The sequence below is a fragment of the Gadus chalcogrammus genome, chromosome 18, assembly GCF_026213295.1.
Source record: "Gadus chalcogrammus isolate NIFS_2021 chromosome 18, NIFS_Gcha_1.0, whole genome shotgun sequence".
NCBI classification, from domain to species: domain Eukaryota; kingdom Metazoa; phylum Chordata; class Actinopteri; order Gadiformes; family Gadidae; genus Gadus; species Gadus chalcogrammus.
Window position 1 is genome coordinate 18149810 of NC_079429.1, and position 19440 is coordinate 18169249.

Below are 19440 nucleotides of genomic sequence, written 5' to 3' on the forward strand. Positions count from 1 at the left end.
TGTGTGTGTGTGTGTGTGTGTGTGTGTGTGTGTGTGTGTGTGTGTGTGTGTGTGTTATGAAACAGGAACCACTAATGATCTCCTCAAGTGGATGAATAAACCATGTGACGCCACTCGCACCCACCTGCTGTCAGACCCACCATTAGAATACATACACTGTATATATTTAACAAATACTAACATTGTAAAAGGTTCCTCTTACGTTAGACCCGGACCGTCATCCATCTCTCCTCTGCCTTCTCATCTCTGACCCTTTGTGTTGATGGACCACAGAACCTATGTTGTATAGGGTTATCAAGCTATGCACTGAGCATCAGAAAGAAAATCCCACTAAATGGGTAGTGTATATTTTTCCTTCCTGGCTATGGGAGGGTTAAGGCTTAATTATGAGTGGACGTCAACACAACATAAGGGGGTTTACGGACCCATTACGTCCTTGCGGACCCTCCTTGCGTCCACCGCAAGGACCTGACGTGCGCCTCCCAAAAATTGTAACCTTGCTTCGAGGTCCGCTAACTAAAACCCGACACAGAACCAAACCAGGTTCATGACTGCGCTGAAGCGACTGCATGGTCATTGCATTGCGTCGATGTCCCACCATAATTAAGCCTCTAATACCAGCTGATATATGACAGCCTGTTCAGCCTGCTTGAGTCCTGCATAACCATCTGAGGTCCTTGTTCCTTGTGCTGTCCACACACTCCTGTCTTGGCAGAATAGAAGGTGGGGGGCTGATTCTGTTTAAGACATGGGAGAGTTATAAGGATTACATAGAACCTGCTCTGTTGTGTTTGTTAGTTAAGGAAACAAACCCCCACCTGCTCCTTATGTATCTGTGTTAACTGTCTAACCCCTACCTGTTACTTAATGACCTGTCTCTGTGTTCACTGTCTAACCCCTACCCGTTCCTTAATGACCTGTCTCTGTGTTCACTCTCTAACCCCTACCTGCTCCTTAATGACCTGTCTCTGTGTTCACTGTCTAACCCCTACCTGCTCCTTAGTGACCTGTCTCTGTGTTCACTCTCTAACCCCTACCTGCTCCTTAATGACCTGTCTCTGTGTTCACTGTCTAACCCCTACCTGTTACTTAATGACCTGTCTCTGTGTTCACTCTCTAACCCCTACCTGCTCCTTAGTGACCTGTCGCTGTGTACACTGTCTAACACCTACCTGCTCCTTAATGACCTGTCTCTGTGTTCACTGTCTAACCCCTACCTGCTCCTTAATGACCTGTCTCTGTGTTCACTGTCTAACCCCTACCTGCTCCTTAGTGACCTGTCGCTGTGTTCACTGTCTAACACCTACCTGCTCCTTAATGACCTGTCTCTTAATGACCTGTCTCTGCGTTCACTGGCTAACGCTTGGCGGCTCCATAAAGGGGCAGTCCAGCAATTATACACCAAGAGCCAACAGTTAGGGAAGTGGGGAGGTTTTCTCCTTATATAATTTAGCTTCTTCCACTGGCGTTTTTCTGTACCTTTCATCAGCCTTCCACACCATAAACCAACAAATCCTCCTCTCAACCCTCCAAGAACCATGAATCTCTTCTGTCGCCCAGTCTGTCTGATCCTCGTAATCTTACAAGTCAGGGCCCTCAGAGTTCATCAGGAAATGGCTGGCCCACCCGCTCCTACAGATTCACGGTGTAAAACATCAGGAGGAAATGTCTGTCCCTCACCAGGACGTCCCACAGGTTTTGGTCCATGCTCTTTTTATCTAGACTACTGCAGCCCCCTTTGGGCTGGTCGGCCTGCTTGTTTATCCTCTGCGACTCTCTGCAACTATCCTCTGGTCCTCAACATGTCCTGCTGCCTGCATACCACGCCGCTCCCGGCTCCGGCCCATCCTCCACCCAGGACATGAAGCCATGCACCAGCCCGTCCAAGCCGCTCTACTACCGCTGGCCTGCTCCTCCCTCACTAAGTGGAGCCCAGCTCGCCCCGTCCCGACTCCCCAGCGGGGGAACGAGCTCCCGTTAGACCCAGGTGCCAGGTGCTGACGGTGTCCAGATGGAACTGAGCCATGCTTTTGGTTCAACTCAACCCTCCTTCCTTCTGCGTTCACACCAAAAGATGCAAAAAGTTGACGCGCGTCGTGATGCCATTCAAAGTGAATGTAGAGACGCGTTGCTGCTTTGCTGCTGCAGCATTTGCTGCCGAGAAAACGGGCAGCAAAACTTGATTTGCGGCGCGTCAAAATCTGATTTGCGGCGCGGCATGCCCGTGCCCGCTGCCGGGCACGGGCGAAGGGTGCGTTCACGTATTTTGCGGCGCGTCAAATGCTGCTCGAGTTGAAATATTTCAACTTTTGACGCGCCGCAAACCTTTGACGTGCCGCAAAACTTGATTTGACGCGCCGCAAAACTCAGGCGTCAACGCGTTCGGGCAGCAAATGCATCTTTTGGTGTGAACGCAGGGTGCTCAATGCTGCACAGGCTGCTCTTAAACACACCTGGTTGATGGACACACAGTACCCCGGTTTTAACCATTTCAAGCTGTTTTAAAGGGGTCATATTATGCTTTTTTGGTTTTCCCTTTCCTACAATGGGCCCTATCTGGCATCATGCACAATTTAAATTCTACACCGACGCATGTATCTTTGCTAACTGCACCCGGCGCAAGGCCGATTTTTTGCCCCGCAGCAAACCTGCGCTACTAAACTTGCGCCCTGAGAGGCGTGTCGGCGAAAAGCACAGGCGTGTTCCGGCGCAAATGATACATGGTGCTATCTTACGGATCGATAAAGCAGTTGCGCAACTGACCGACAAATCCCTGGTCTAAGAGCACTAGTGGATAGCGCAGTTGGTGTTGCTATTTTGGCAGCAAACTGCAACATAGGCTTACACACCAGTAGGCTATACACATTACATACATGCAAACGATTTGCCTAATTGAAATATTATGATGATGATGAGGATTGTGCAAATTTATTTTTTTCCATAGGGGCTGCATGAATGAGTCCATGGCAATGTACATTAACAGGGGAAAACATGCATATTAGGAAAACAGGTCGATAACGATAATGTATACAATACTGGTAAGAAACGATGTGTGAAGAAACGATGCATCCGTCTCATCGGAGACAGATGCAAACGCGCTGTCAAATGATCAACTCATCAGGTTCAAATGCGCTCATGGCTCTTAAAGGGGATGGGAGATGGCACTCTCATTGGTTTATTGGATTTTATGCCCAAACCACACCTACGGGTAATTAGGCTACTTCAGGGCAACCCTTTTTAGAATTGCGTCGTTCGCAAGAGCCATTTATCCGCAACAGGGGCAGAGACCCGCCCACAAAGCTACTTCCGTTTTGCGCTTCTCACTTGCGTTTCAGACCGTTAAAATGGGGCCCAATATATTACATAGCTTTTATATCCACGTATTAAATCTGCTAAGCTACTAAGATCAAAGTCCACACCGAGAGGGAATCTTCAATCCAACACAAAACAGCTCTCCTGGAATGCCTGAAACAGCTGGCCGATGTCCCGTGGAGTACGCTTCTGTTAGCTCCATGTCCAGAAGCTTCTGTTAGCTCAATGTCCAGAAGGTTCTGTTAGCTCCATGTCACTCGCTGGTGTCATCAGTTGGTTCGAGCATCGAAATAAAAAGAGGCTGAAAGCGTCTAGATCTGTCTTCTTATTGGAGTCTAACCCCTACCTGCTCCTTAATAACCTGTGTCTGTATTAACTTTCTTGCCCCTACCTGCTCTTTAATGAACTTTCTCTGTATTATCTATCTAACCCATATCTGCTCCTTAATGACCTGTCTCTGGATTCAATGTCTAGCCCCTACCTGCTCCTTAATCAACCCGGTAAGCCCGTTTGGAGACGAGCATCTTAGCTTAGTTCACCTGTGCGTTTCCACAGAACATCACCGGTACAAGAACTTACCCCAAAGCAGTTCATCAGCTCCCGGTTTGTTCCCATGACGACCGCGTACGTCAGATGGTCCTGCGTGCGATACCAGAATAGGTTGTATCTTCACCACCGACTGCTGCAGACACGCAGCAGGGACGCTGTCCTCCAAAGGAACCTCACTATGTCTCCGTGACAACCAACAAAACCCGGAGGAAAAACACAACTCCTCAACCAAGGCGAGAAAAGTACCCCGAATGTGGAAGATGTTAGATCTTGAGATATTGCCTATATATCTTGAGATCTATACTTATAGATTAAAGATCTATTTGATAATGTTCAAAGTTACCTCCAATTGGTCGCTGCATCGCCGGGGCTCTGAACCGATATCACTGAGGAGAAAATACCAGGACCCACAAACCCACGCTCGGACACACTCAGACCACCCCCTTCAACACACACACACGCACACCGAGACACCAGTCGAGAGCTTCCACACACGCACACCGAACACTCTATCTATGCAGGTGTCTGGTTGCACCTGAGAACCACCTGAGAACCTATTACACGAAGCGGGCTGGTAATGAGGTCGTCGCGGTAACACTGATCCGGTCCAGAGACAGAGAGAAGGCCACAGGTCACTTCATTATTCATGTTGCAGTCACACACGCTTACAGCTGGTATACACACACAAGCACGGACACACACACACACACACACACACACACACACACACACACACACACACACACACACACACACACACACACACACACACACACACACACACACACAGAGAAATGTTTCTAAATGGCCGTAAGTACAGACCACATTTAAATAATTAATATTTGTTTACAAAAGAAACTAAAGAGAGGCAGGGAAAGAGAGAGATCCAGGGACCAGATAATACATGCTTAATGATTCCCTCTTCATTTAGCATTAACGTGGGTTTAGGATACATCTTAACTCAATATCCCCATCGGATATTAAGCCACAACACATACAAATCCTGGTGTAAAGGCCAAGGGTCCTCGGGACACATTTGTGATCAAATCGGTCTAAACACAGAGCAGGAGGACCAACTAAATACATTCAAACCTCTGCGGCCAGCCCCTCACCCATACCAAACGATCTGCATACATCAGCCCCATTCCCTACCAGTTCTGTCCCGGATCTATTAAAAAGTACTGCTGCTCACCTTCAAAGCTCTCCACAACCTCGTTCCCCCCTATATCCGCAACCTCTTAACCCCTTACACTCATTCTTGCCGACTCGGATCCTCTGACCAAAATCTTTAAGCTATCAGCTTAAAGATTCCGCATCAGACTCTCCACCCTGGGTGGCTGGTCCTTCAGTGTTTGGGCCCCCAAACTCTGTCACTCCCTCCCCCAACCTCTTTGTGACCGTCCTTCTCTTCCTTTCTTCAAAGCACATCTCAACGCCTCCCTGTTTAAGGATCTCCTCCACACCCAACGCATAGCTCCATCTTTCCTCCTACTCTCCTTTTTTTTTTTTCGTTTCCACGCGACCTTAGGTTTGAAAAAGGCACGATATAAATATATTATGATGATTATTAAGAACACATTCTCCCCAGGGATTAGAGAGGTCAAGTTATGTTGCTGAAAGTGTCAAACCCCAGTACTTCATACTAGATTCATCAACATCACAGAACCACAGTCAAGAATAGTACTTCAACAAAGTCTGATGTGACCACAGGTGCCCAAGTTACACCCCTATTATGGGTGACAACCCTATAGTCATACTGGACTCTGGGTTTTGTTCCTTCATATCTTCTTGCAAAGCTGGAAGAAACACAGGTCTTACTCAGTAAAGAAACAGAGGAAATTAAAGCTTTAACAAACAACTAAAACAGAAGACGTGTGATGCTAAGGGTGTCCTGGCATTGCACCAAGGATTCAACAACAACAGTAACGGCAGCGATAGTGGATACAAGGAAACAGCAGCGCTGAGGAAGCTGCATCACAGGCTAGGGTTAGGGATAGCAAAAGAGGACAAGTAAGCTAGCGGCTATCACAGTGCTGGTTGTTATCACAGCATTATTGTTGTCGTAAATTATGTTGTGTGTTGTTTGGAGTTGATTCCATAACTTCTGACTGTAACGTCAACTGGCGTCACCTAATCATTTCCGAGAGCTGACGGAAATGATTTATAACTATAGAATTCAGTAAAACCCAAGCATTGTCAGCTCCGCTGCTATTTAGCCACATGTGGCTAAAACATACCAACAAAGTGAGTTAGCTGCAAACTAGCAAGTTATAACTGCAGCAGTTTCTCAGTTTCAAAAAATGTAAGCAATTCTGTAATTCATTTTACTGTAGTTGATAGGGGTGTAACGGTACACAAAAGTCACGGTTCGGTACGTACCTCGGTTTTTAAGTCACGGTACGGTACGATACGGTACGGTTAATAGTTAAGGGGAATTAAAAAAAAAAAAAAAAAGCGGCAATGAAAACACCAATAAATGCCATAACACCATTTGTTATGGCATTTCAGTTTCTGAATTCCCAGTGAGCTGGGTTTGTACAGCACGCTTTTTTTTTTCACAGCAACGGTGATAGTAACACCTGGATGGCGCCTTTTCAAATGCGTGTGCATGTTAAAGTGCTGTAAGAAGACACAGGGAGCCCTATCCATTGCCGGACAGCCTGTTGGAGACCCTCTCCGTAGCTTACGTGCACATCCAATATTTTTAACTATGCGTCGAAACCATGGACCTATTGGTCGACGCAACGGAGACGGCAAGGGCTGTGATTGGTCCTCTAACAAAATCATTTCCTGAATCACTTCTTCGGTTTGACTTTGTACCTTAATTACTTTGTACATTGTTTACTTTGCACCAGGACCAATAAAACACCAAATAAGATTTGAAAAGCTTTGGAAGTGTATTTACAACACTGCTTAAATGGTTTGTAACATACATACTGTATAAGATATATCGGGCGGCCAATTGCATTGCGTATCCGACATCCCGACGGAGAGCTGCTGAAGGGATTACGGAGTCGGAGTAGCCGACTCGCCGAGCACAGCAGGACCGAGAAAAAATAAATAATAATAGTTTCACTTCTGACACCAATGTAGTGACCTCGCCGGTGACATAATGATGTCGAGTCATTAGTAAAAAAAAACAAAAACAGGTCACTGAAACCCGTAACGTCATAACCAACGGCAGAAAACCGACCCAAAACAAACCCCGGTTACCCCGGCAACCCCCAACACGGTCTCACTCGCGTGCAGGCCCCCACCCTCCTGTTCTTCCAAGGCCCTCCCCCAGCTGACCTAATGATTCGCCCCCACGCTGATTGACAAGAAGAACATTACAATACATGCACATAGAACAACTGGCATAACGGACAACGAAATATAATGCAACACATAACACGCAAACTATTTAACTGTCCCAGGGTCGCTACATTACTTTGGCTAAACGGTCCGGGTGGAACTCCGACTTCAAGTTTTAAAATCCGTATTGCAAAACAAGCCTTTACATTCACCATATTAACGTTATGTACGCCACATTTACGAACCGCGGTAAACCTCTGTAACCGCACCGAAGTGCCTGTACCGTGACGGTTCGGTACAAATACGTGTACCGTTACACCCCTAGTAGTTGACCCATCTGGTCAATTCAGACTGCTAAAGCAAACAGAGGTCTAGTGGAGAGCTCCTGCCCCAACATCAACATGGATAATCACATTTCATATATACATTTTGGGGATTTTGGCTGACGCTTTTACTCACAACCGTTCATTCAAACATTCACACAACAACGTCGGGGTCAACAACGCAGGGCGACAACCAGCTCGTCAGGGTTAGGCGTCTTGCTCAGGGACACCTTGAAACTCCGGGAAGCCGGGGATCAAACTAGCAATCCCCCGGTTACCAGTCAACCTGCTCTGCTACTGTCCCCCACAGGTTCAGAGGTTGCCTGCCCCCCCTGCTTGCCACAGACAGCCATGATCAATGTCCCCAGTGTTTGGTTGTGGAAGACTTGAGGCTTTGCTTGAAGGACTATGAAATATTCCCCCATACCACTGAACTGACGTCTCCCGACTGGCTCAGATTAAGGGCGCCCTGGATAGGGGAGGGGCTAGTTGTGGGCAGGCTTTCACCCTCATTACTCACGCATCCACATTTTAGTTGAAACTATTGAATTATCTATAGCCACAGAGGACAAGGCTTCAGACTTTCTTTTTGCTTCATGGGGAACCAGGTGACTCTGCGCCGCTTTAATGGAAGATGAGTGAGAGCCATTCCCTAAATGATGATATCTCTAAATAAAGCGATGTGTTACCAAGCCAAAGGATTGCATTCACATTGCCTACCTGTCAACATAGTATCTGCAATGTGACGCAAATAGCCTCGCTGCTGTTTGTGGGTGTGACCTACGGTGTGAACAATCACTGTCAATCAAAGGAGGGTTCACGCCCACAACAAAATGCAGCAGAACGGCAAAACGGCAAGAGGCAAACAGCTCCAAACTGTTGGTTATGATTGATGTTCCATCCACATAAATAACATTGCAGCTATCTAACTATCTGCGCAGAAGGCGTGGTTGGGAATTCTGTTGTCCCTTACTCTAGAGAAAATATGACATAAGCCATAAACAGTTGCATCCAGAAGAGTAAGAAGCTGCATGAAACAGGGCACAGGGCAGAGGATGTCGTTACCCGGCTGTCCAAACACACACTCAACAACGATGATGGTGGTGTAATCAGCCAACGGACCAAGACCCCCTTTACGTTTACATTTGAGAAATTGAGCAGTTGCTCTTATCCAAACCGATTTACAATCAGTACATTAGTCAGAAGCAGGAGAAACAACAATATATCGCTGTCGGTACAGGATGTTCATCGAACCAAGTGCCAAGCACCAATAATTGCTAGGTTAACCCATTCCCTGTATGCAACAAAGATAGCTAGGATAAGATGCTACTCAACTAAGTAAAAACATTTTGTGCCAGGATGTACGACATATAATAACTGTGTACATTAAGTGCCAGGATGTACAACATACAATAAGTGTGTACATTAAGTGCCAGGAAGTACGAAATACAATAAGTGCGTAGGACGGCTGGGCAGGGAGGCAGGGAGGCTAAGCAGAGACTAGGTTAACTCTGAACAAGTGAGTCTTGAGTCTTTTGCGGAAGCTGTTGAGCGACTCTGAGATCCTTTACCCCAAAAGTTATGCAGGCAGCATGTTTTCGGTCCAAGTAGAATCCACCCAAGATATCAGGTCAAAGGACCAGTGCTCTATCATAATTAGATGGGTCACAGATGGATTTCAGGAAACACTGATTGCTATTGCGGACTATGAATCATCTACAGGGCAGTGACTGAAATAGGTATTCTCCACATCTCTCTCTGAGTAGGCTCCTACTGACGCTCATATAGGGTGTTACGTTGATCGTCTGATGCTGTGCTGGCAGACACAACAGGCAGTAGGAAGAGCGTCCTTGTCGTCAATGCCTCATGACACAGCATGGTTCGTAAGACAGAGAACGGTAAGTATTTTGGAAGGCCGTCCCTTTCATCACTGCTTCATGATACCGCAGGGATCATAAGAGACACAGGAGTGTACGCAGAAGTGGGAGGAGATGAGTCAGGACAAGCATCACAGACGAAGGTGACCAATAGAGGAAACTAGGTGGTGGATAAGGATGGAGCTCTATGTAAAGTGCTTGCGAGCCTCGGGAATCCTCAGGAAGCCTTTGACGTGCTGATGACTTAGATTCCCTTGTAAAAGACGGTAGACTAAAGCCAACTGTGTTGGCCTCTGTAAGGCCAAGGCAAAGGGATTCATGTAAGCGCTTTTGAATAAGCTCTTCTGAGACACTGCTCACTGCTAAAATTCTGCATTGCATTTCAGAGCATACGTCTCCTCTTTTAAAATACTTACAGACAATTTCTATAATCATGGGTAGCCCCATTTGTGAAGGAATCTATAAAAAGCTGGACAATTCTAGCCTCGGGTTCCACTGTTATTGTAAGAACCGGTATTGGCATAAAAAACCTCATCATGCATCCCTTGAGGGAGCCAGTGCTGGTGGTGACCAGATGTGGTCCAGACCATTCTGATTTCAGAGTACCTTCCACCAGGTCACTATATGCGAGGTGATGGAGAATATTCTCTGACTGGAGCATTGTATGATCCAGAGCAATATAAATGATTCCTTAATAAATTATGCAATTGGAACTTGCCTTTCAAAACACATTTGAAAGGTTTTGCCATCCCCTAGGAACCCCTATCTCTGCATATACAATTTGCACGCTATACCTCTACTCCTATTTTCAGAGAATGAATGGTGCTTTATTAGTGGAAGTGTGGCTCGATAAAATGGGCAAATATGTAAAGCGATGGCGTAAAAGGGATTCATTCGTATACGTGTGTGTACGTATGTTTGGTGCCCACATTACTGATCCTCCTGTAGTCCTTGCTGGAAGGAAATAGGTCACCCCCCACCCTGAAGGTCTATACTGCAGCTAGCCTGGAAGCACCAGATGAACTGCAAACTGCAATCAGTCTGGAACCTCTCCGTTCATTTTAGATTTCCAGGGGCGTCACCTACGACGCCTACGGGTGACGCAGCACTTAGCCACAGAAAAACCTCTTTCTTTTCAACAAAAGCTTAATGTACATTTGTTTGTTCTTCTTTAAGTGCGAATACAACCTTCGTTGTTTAATACTCTCTCGATAGGGTAAGCAACAGACCGTTTTACAGCAGAGACAGCAGTCATCGTATTTATAAACAGTAAAAAAAAATCAAATTAGATCAACAGTACTTCTTTTTCGTACTGAGCAGAAATATGTCTGTATGGGAGGGGAAGCCAGACCTTATGTGTAGAGCAAATGAAACATGAGATAGATCTGGTTCCCAGGCTATACTGCGGCCCTCTCATCACAACATGTTCAGGGGAACGAGCGCCCGACCAACCCGGGGGCCCTCATGGGTTGGTCTCAAGGTTCCCCAAAGGCGCTCTCCAGCTGGGGCCATCTAACAGTAACCTTGAGAGTGCCTTCATTGGACATACCCCTGGGCCTAGATGCCCTCTCTCTCCCCCCCAATAAGCCTCTTGAAGAGTATTAGTTGAAGTGACCGCCTGCTGAGGCCGCTTTCCTTCTAGCTCTATCATCAGCCGAGCCTTTCTGGATGACCGCCAGAGTTTTGCGCCCGTCTGAACCAGAGCCAAGAGCCCCATTTGATTATATAGGGGTGTAACAGAGTGCTACGCTAACATGATGCTAGGAGCTGGAAGGTGGCTGTACGAGAGACAGAGAGCTGCGCTTAGATGATGCTAGGAGCTGGAAGGTGGCTGTTGCAGCGGAGAGACAGAGTGCTACGCTAACATGATGCTAGGAGCTGTACAGAGGCACCGGCTCATATTAAAACAAAATACAAACATCAGGGACTGACACCAGTGCTCTATCAATCCTCATTCCAAAAAAAGTTTGGTATGCTGAAAACAAGTCAGTGGGTTGTCAGTGTTGTCGTCCAATGTTTAAATAGGGGGGGTTCAGAAAACACGTTAAAACTTCATTTGGATTGGTCAAGGTGAATCTTTTGAGACGTTGTGCAATGGCCTCAGGTGCTCTGCCACTCATCAGCTCACACCTCTCTCTGCAGCATGCTTAAAGTTCATTGTCAGGAAAAGAACAGGACCTGAGATCGGAGCAGAGTACAACGTGTTGGCGGTGACAGGTGTGTGACGTGTGTGAGACTGTGTGAGTCAGTGTGTGTGTGACGGTATGAGTCAGTGTGTCTGTGTGTGTGTGTGTGGTGGGGGGGGGGGGGGGGGGGGGGGTGCGTGTGTGAGCGGGAGAGCAACAGCATTGACATCATACTAGACAGAATTACTGAAGCAGGAAACTCATTCACACATACACACACACTCACATATACAAACACTCACATACACACACACACACACACACACACACACACACACACACACACACACACACACACACACACACACACACATACACACACACACACACACACACACACACACACACACACACACACACACACACACACACACACACACACACAGACACACACACACACACACATACTCACACACACACAGCCACCAGATGAGTCACCACTCATTCACACTATCAAGGCCATATTCATCAGCCCGCGTGGGTCATCAAAACATTCATGCACACACGGCTACTTCAGTTCAGCAACGTCAAAGAACAAAGGAAGCAGCACAGAAAACACGTTTGTCATTGCGTCAAGGGCTCTTAGACATCACACAGGAATGATAAGAACCTCATTCAGCAGAAACAGGAAGTTAAAAGTCCTCTGATAGCTTTGCTCCAGCCCCTCACATTGTGTTCACCATCATCCCCCCGGTGAACACACGGGCAGTCCAGTGTTGCTGAGGTGGATTGACCCCCAGCCCAGAGGTTCTGGGTTCAAGCCCAGGGTTTGCAGCATCTACCTATGGGCCTCTCTGAGGCCTGTCTCTCTGAGGCCTGTCTCTCTGAGGCCTGTCTCTCCTGATGCTTGTCCAACCCCCACCAGCTCCTTCATGACGTGGATTCAAGAGTTCTCTCTTTGTATAAAAGCGGTCTTCTAAATGACAAACTAGCCGTTTGTCATTGTCCAGCGGATGAGGACAGACTTACGGTCTCGCAAGGGCGTCCTTGGACATCGATCTATTCTTGACACAGCCACTCCCTCCAGGCAGGAGTCTAACAGCGTCCTCTGCTCTGCACCATTCATATCCATTCATACTATATATTATACATTTATTTAATAAAGACATAAGGCAATACAATTTGTTATATCCACATTAAAGCTGATATAGACCACCCCCGCTCCACTCAGCTCCCTCCACATCTCTCCACCAATGAGAAGTGCTGCGTTTCATGCACCTGTTTTTATGGCAGGCAGAATGGATTCCACAAACCAATCAGGGGAGAGAGTTCCTGATTGGTCATAATTGAGCCATCTCTTAAAACCTAACAACAGTCCCTTTAACTCAGGGATGGGCAACTGGCGGCCCGCGGGCCGCATACGGCCCGCATCCTCACTCAGTCAGGCCCGCACATAATTAAAATATATAAAAAAAAAAAAAATGTATTGAGTTGCAGAAAACTCGGTCAAGAAAGATGAGAAGAATTCATAGAATTCAAAGGCAAACCCATGCTTCTAGTTTGCTTAGAAACGATATCAGTCATTAAAGATATCCACTTAAGTCGCCACTACAACTACTTCAACTGTAATGAATATCATGCTTGTTGGGTTTGAGTTCATTGAGTTGTTGCACTCAATGTTGGGCCACTGTTTTTCAGTTTTGTGACATCATTGAATGATGATGTATGTGAGCCCTTTGCACTGATAAAAATACTACCCATTCATGTGGCTGTTTGAGCATGGAAAACATGAAATTAATGTATGTTGGTTCAATTAAAATACCGTACATAGGTTATGTTTCTGGAAGATTTTTTAGTTAGTGGCCATCCTCAAAATGCACCAGAATACAGGAAATCATATCTACCAAATACAAAATTGTGTAGCTTCTCTCAGCTAGCGTTTAGTTGAAGTGTGCAGTCATGTGGCCCTCTGATGGTTATGATGAAAAATGTGGCCCTCTTTATCATGAAAGTTGCCCATCCCTGCTTTAACTCATATCAATATATAGAATCATTAAATGACCATAGAACATAGGGGGGACGGTTGACACAACTTCAGAAGAGCCTGGAAGAGCCTGGTTGTTACGCCCAGGTAAAGGTTGTGGGTTCAAACCCGTGTGTTTTCAGTGTCAATCAGAGGCAGATGTCCAAACATGTATCACCTCACTTAGAATAAAGCATCTGCTAATGACTAAACAGGAAGTGAACAGAAAGCGGTGCACTTACAAACTTCCTCTTCAGCTTGCCCTTGGCGGCGCGAGGCTGCCTGTGAGTGCCGGGCTCCGAGGCCACGCCCAGGTGGTCGTCCACCGACAGGCTCTTCCTCAGGTAGGCCGCCCGCGCCCGCAGCTGGGAGAAGGGCGACTGGGAGCGGGGGCGGGGCTCCGGGCAGGCTCCGCCCCCACGACCTGGCCCCGCCCCCTCCATCATGGATGCCACCTCCCCGTCGTCCTCCAGCCTCCAAAGCTCGCCTGAGAAGACAGACAACCAAACGTTGAGGATTATTAATGACTATTGATTATACAGATTCAGTGAATTCAGATACTCAACAACATCATCAAGAAGCCTTTAGGAATCTGCCATCATTCTCAGGTCTACAGGTTCACAGGTCTCCAGGTAAATGGACTCCATTTATATAACGCTTTATTAATCAGCGGCCACCCAAAGTGCGTTACAAGATGGCCTAAAATTCACACATCCATGCACACATCCATGCACACCATGCAGGGCCACAGCAAGCTAATCGGGAGCAGTCAGGGTGTCAGCAGTCTTGTTCTGTAACACCTCGACATGCTAGAAGGAGCCGGGGATTGAAGTAGCAACCTTCCAGTTAACAGCCAACCCGCTCTACCTGCTGAGACACATGTCACCCCAAGCTCTACAGGTCTACAGGTTTACAGGTATACTGGTCTACAGGTCTACAGGTCTACAGATCTACAGGTCTACAGGTCTACAGATCTACAGGTCTACAGGTCTACAGGTCTACAGATCTACAGGTCTACAGGTCTACAGATCTACAGGTCTACAGGTCAACAGGTTTACAGGTCTACAGGTCTACAGATCTACAGGTCTACAGATCTACAGGTCTACAGATCTACAGATCTACAGATCTACAGATCTACAGGTCTACAGATCTACAGATCTACAGATCTACAGATCCACAGAGGGCATTGGGAGGAGACCAGCTCCTCTCTCCTGCCTCTCTCTGTCAATGACTTCAGATGAGGTCGTAGTGGACAGTGCTGTCTTTCCACACTGCTTAGGGTTTCTCACCAGTTGCTTTTCATCCACGTGTATTGGCTGACCCTCACCAACAGCTACTCACCATCAAGGCAATCCATACCTTCACAAAAATAGAGTATCCGCCAGTAGAAGACTGTGGTTGAACTGGCCAGCTCCCAGTGTCCACCAGTAGAAGACTGTGGTTGTACTGGCCAGCTCCCAGTGTCCACCAGTAGAAGACTGTGGTTGTACTGACCAGCTCCCTGTTTCATCCAGTAGAAGACTGTGGTGGTACTGGCCAGCTCCCAGTGTCCGCCAGTAGAAGACTGTATATGTACTGTATATGCAGCTGCCAGTGTGTACATTTGAACCAGTGTGGTGGATTTAGAATACTGGTTATTTTCACATGGGTAGTTAAAGAGCTCCATAAATGAGGCGCTCAGGAGAAGCCCTGTTCCAGGCTTTAAACTGTCATTAAACAGTTTCAGAGTGTGACACCTCCATCTGCTGATCCACAAATCAGGACCACGGCTCTCGTCCAGGCATGAGGAAGTAGAGATGGAGTTTAATGGCTGCGTTAAACCATAAAAGACATTCAGCGGACAGCCGTTAAACACTATACTGAGCATGGCCCTGTAAACACCCCCCCCTGGTCCCTGTGAACACTTGTTTTATGCTCATGATCGGGGTAACTAGCAGTTCCACTACTGATGCAATACAATAACACACCAAACCTTTGCCATGGGATATTTACTATGCAGTGATTTCGTGCAGATGCTTTTAATCCAAAGTAACGTGCAGTGCACACGCCGCACAGATTGTGTACACACAACCTTCCGCCGAGCGATTGGCCAATCAGTGCTCCCCCCACTTTGAGGATTTCTGCTCGAAAAGAATGCACTTGTTTGTTCGGTTTATGATCTTACAAGATTTATGATCTTCAATATAGTTATTTATTTATTCCTATTTGTCAGTGTCTAAAACAAGACCTTTATTGAGGGAAAACTGGGGTGAAATCCTGTGTTTGTATTTTTGTGATTTTCACTGCTTTTCCTGAGAGACTTCAACATGAGGACGAAGGTCCGAGCCCCTCCCCGTCCCCAAGGAGGGGCTTACCCACGATGGGACCCCAGGAGTGTTTGGCTTTGTGGAGCACCGTCGGGGCAGTGGTTGCAGTTCATCCATAGAGTGGTAAGCTTCGGCTTGGCTTTAAATAGCATCACAAATTTGCTGTAGGCCGTAACCATGGAGATAATACGCCCTTCCTAGAGCTCACATTTTGTACCAGATTTCCGTGGAGCACTAGGAGTTCATGATGGTCAAGGTGTTGGAGTTATTATTAGTCTAGGTGGTAATCGCCATAGGGAGGGAGGAGTGATTGATCAGAGATGCAAGGCATGGTGTTCTGACCGCCTGCGACTCAGCTGCCAATCAAATGGTCGGAGTCTGAACGGCCATAGAGAGACAGAGGTGCACAGGGTGTGGGAATAGATTCAATTAGAGAAGAAATAATAAAGGTGCTTCTCCTCTCATGCTTCATCCAGCGCTCGAGGAGATGGGGGAGAATAGTGGGAGACGGGGGAGAGAGAGAAAGAGAGAGGGTTAAAGAGAGGGTAACAGACGGATGAGGAGACCATGAAGAGAAGACAAAGGGGGCTGAGAGAGAAAGACAGAAGACAGTAGAATAGGGGGAGAAGGGAGGATAACCATGACAGCTCATTGGTGGATTATTGCGGTTGCTAGGCAACAAGGACAGAACAGACTACAGACTACTCAAATTGATATTTGCGACAAAAAAAAAGAGATTGGTGCAGGGTTAGGAAAAGAGAGAGAATGAGGGACAGAGAGACAACGATGAGAGGTTATTTTTAATTATCTGTTTGTTTTTTATACATATTTTATGCATCAAAATGTTTTCTTTTCATTTTAGTTCATTTTCAAGACTCTTATTTGATTGCAAGGTTGCAATGTCACACAGCTGTTGAGACATTTATTTTAATTCTATAATATATTTAATTTTGGGCACATATTTTGTAACTATGTCACACTTGCTTTGGCAATGCAAGATCAATTCCCCTGGGCGGTAAAGCCCCTTGGAGGTAAGTTTCACTGAGAATGAGTCACGGGGTTTTGGAGTGGTGACCTGCGGCCGGGTAGCAGGAGCCAACTGTTTGTTCTGTTCCCTGATGTGGAGACGTCGGTGCTCCAAAATAACGCCACCGACACCTGCTTCATGCTTTATGAGCTGATGGGCGGGTGTGGGCGGGTGTGGGGTGTTGTGTAGCACTACCACCTGCGAGTACTAGCGCTGCTGCTATAGACATGCTGATGGTACTAGACCTGCTGCTAGTGCTGCACAGTGTCCTCCCAACACCAAGGAGATGTGAATTCAGAACACAGAACCCTCTCTCCCTCCATCTCCCGAGACCCTTCCTAAACAGAGACACGGTCTGCCGAGATACCTACATAGTACTCATCAGTTTAAGATTAAGATTAAACCTACACACAACGTACTACTGAGCACTATTACAGTGAGCCCTCCAAGGACATCATCATCATCAGCTCCCAGTGCCTTCATGGCCCTAAGCCCCCCCAGACCACCCTGCACCGTCTGTGAACCTATTCCAGGGGCACAGGATCCAGGGACGGAGGAATCCCCTCCAACTTCAGAAAAAACATCAAGTTAATATAAATGATTTCTAAATAGATTATGCATTGAAATACTTGACCACACATTTGAAAGGTTTTGTTCAGGTCCGCCCTATGTATCCTGCTCAGGGGTCTATCTATATATATGATTGGCATGTTATACCTCTAACCTCAAAGAATGACTGGCGCTTTATTATTGGATGCATGGCTTTGTAAAATAGGTAATAATGTTTAGCGATGGCCTAAACGTGATTTATTCATATATTTATTCATATATATATATTTTAAGCTACTATTATTGGCTCTGTGTCTGTCGGAGCAGATATTTAATCTACGTGGGGGATATTATTGACGTCCCCTCCAGAGAATCCTCTGGAGCAGAGGTCTTCAACAGGGGGTCCGCGACCCCCTGTTGAAGACATTTTTACTTACTACTAGCGCCACAGAGGGGTCAAATGACCCCTGAGTCATTTGAATGAGAGGCTGTGCATTGGCACATAATGATTAATAGGTGGCACCAATGAGCTACGACCGCGCGAGCGCCACATGTGTGTGTGGGTCGCAAGCCTAGTCCTCACGATTTTGGTCATTTAATTCTCATTTAATTCTTGCCGTCGGCTTTCAAGTTTTGGTGACATTTTTATGTATTTGATTTTAATGAAAGCCCAGCAGGAGAGAGCTTTTCTCTGCCTGCTCCTTCAATTAAGAAGAAGGAGGACAGCAAAGCAACGTCAGTTTCTCGTCTGGTCTTTATAGGCCTACCCCTTTCTCCGCCGCAAACAATACGTATTTGGATGAGAGTGCGCAGCCAAGACTGTTGGTAGAGAGAGCGCTAAGCGGATAATGTACAGAACGCCGGTCATTATCTGAAAAATAAGCCCCGACAGGGCGAACCGGACCCTGACGCGAAGCGGAGGTGTCTTGCTTCGCCCTGAAGGGTAGGCCTATTACTTTCGATAATGACCGGCGACGTTCTATTATCCCGCTTATTACACGGCTATTTGCAAAAACGAAAATATATCTTCACACGGTGTGTCTTTTTAAATTTTTTTATTTTTACCATTCGTAGTGAAAGCAGAGAAATATTCCGCCAAAGACCTTGACGTCACTCGCCAGGGTTGATAAGTTTCCGGACTGCAGAGTGATAAGAAAGACGTGAATGAGGCAAAAAAATCGACTTTCCTTGAAAGCGGTCGATGTGCATAAAAGTAGCCTATAGGCCGACCAATTGCGAACTACTGAAGCTGCTTATGCCATCTCTAGGTTAAAAAATAGCCGCACCCACCCCAAACCGTGAGAGAATTGTATTCCGATTGAGGCGTATATATATGATCCTTTTCTATTCCGATGAGCTGTTCTTCCACTTCTTGTCTCAGTATTGTATGCAAGATAGCAGGTATGTTTATGCATGCCAGTGGCAGTAACAAGCATCACTAATTTTCCTTTCCACATTTATGTTTTAAAAATGTCTGTTATGTTTACAGTTTACTTACTGTACCTTGCACATGTTTAAAATAAAAACATGAACATATGAACCTACGTATTATTTGAATATCTTAGTATTGAATGCACAATAAAAAGGTTAATTTTGTACATGGCACCATAGGACCAGTTTAATATAAAACACAATTTTATATATTATATAAGTAGGGGGTCCCCGCTCCATCTCTCCATCAGTTTGGGGGTCCGTGGCCTGAAAAACGTTGAAGACCCCTGCTCTGGAGTATTCCATGTTTGTGGTCCGGCTGTAATGAGATGCCCTTGACATATTCTAAATAAATCAATGGAATAAAATCTAAATGTATTTAAAACGTATTCATTCCGACCGATAACTAAAGGTAGGCGCTTTTTCTGACTGGGAAAGGAGAGAAAAGGAGTAAAGGAGAGAACTCTAAAGTTGCTAACTTATTTTTTTTCAGTAAGGGTGATTATGAGGCAGCATAAGTGCTGCGTTTAATTGAATCCAGACAAAATTAAATCTCCCGCTTGCTCCCACTTCTACTTCCCAAGGGAGCATAACATAAAACTGGAGACATAGACATAAGCGAA

General features: G+C 46.2%; 1 protein-coding gene across 1 annotated transcript in view; it reads right to left on the reverse strand.

Annotated features, from left to right (window-relative positions):
* Positions 1–2686: 2686 nt before the first annotated feature.
* Positions 2687–19440, reverse strand: part of LOC130371687 (uncharacterized) — a 50741-nt gene continuing 33987 nt past the window's right edge. Inside the window, exons 4-5 of the mRNA XM_056577545.1 lie at positions 13747–13991; positions 2687–3951 (exon numbers count right to left, since the gene is read on the reverse strand). Of these exons, the coding sequence (XP_056433520.1) occupies positions 3838–3951; positions 13747–13991 (359 nt within the window). The 3' untranslated portion in view covers positions 2687–3837. The remainder of the gene's footprint in view (positions 3952–13746; positions 13992–19440) is intronic.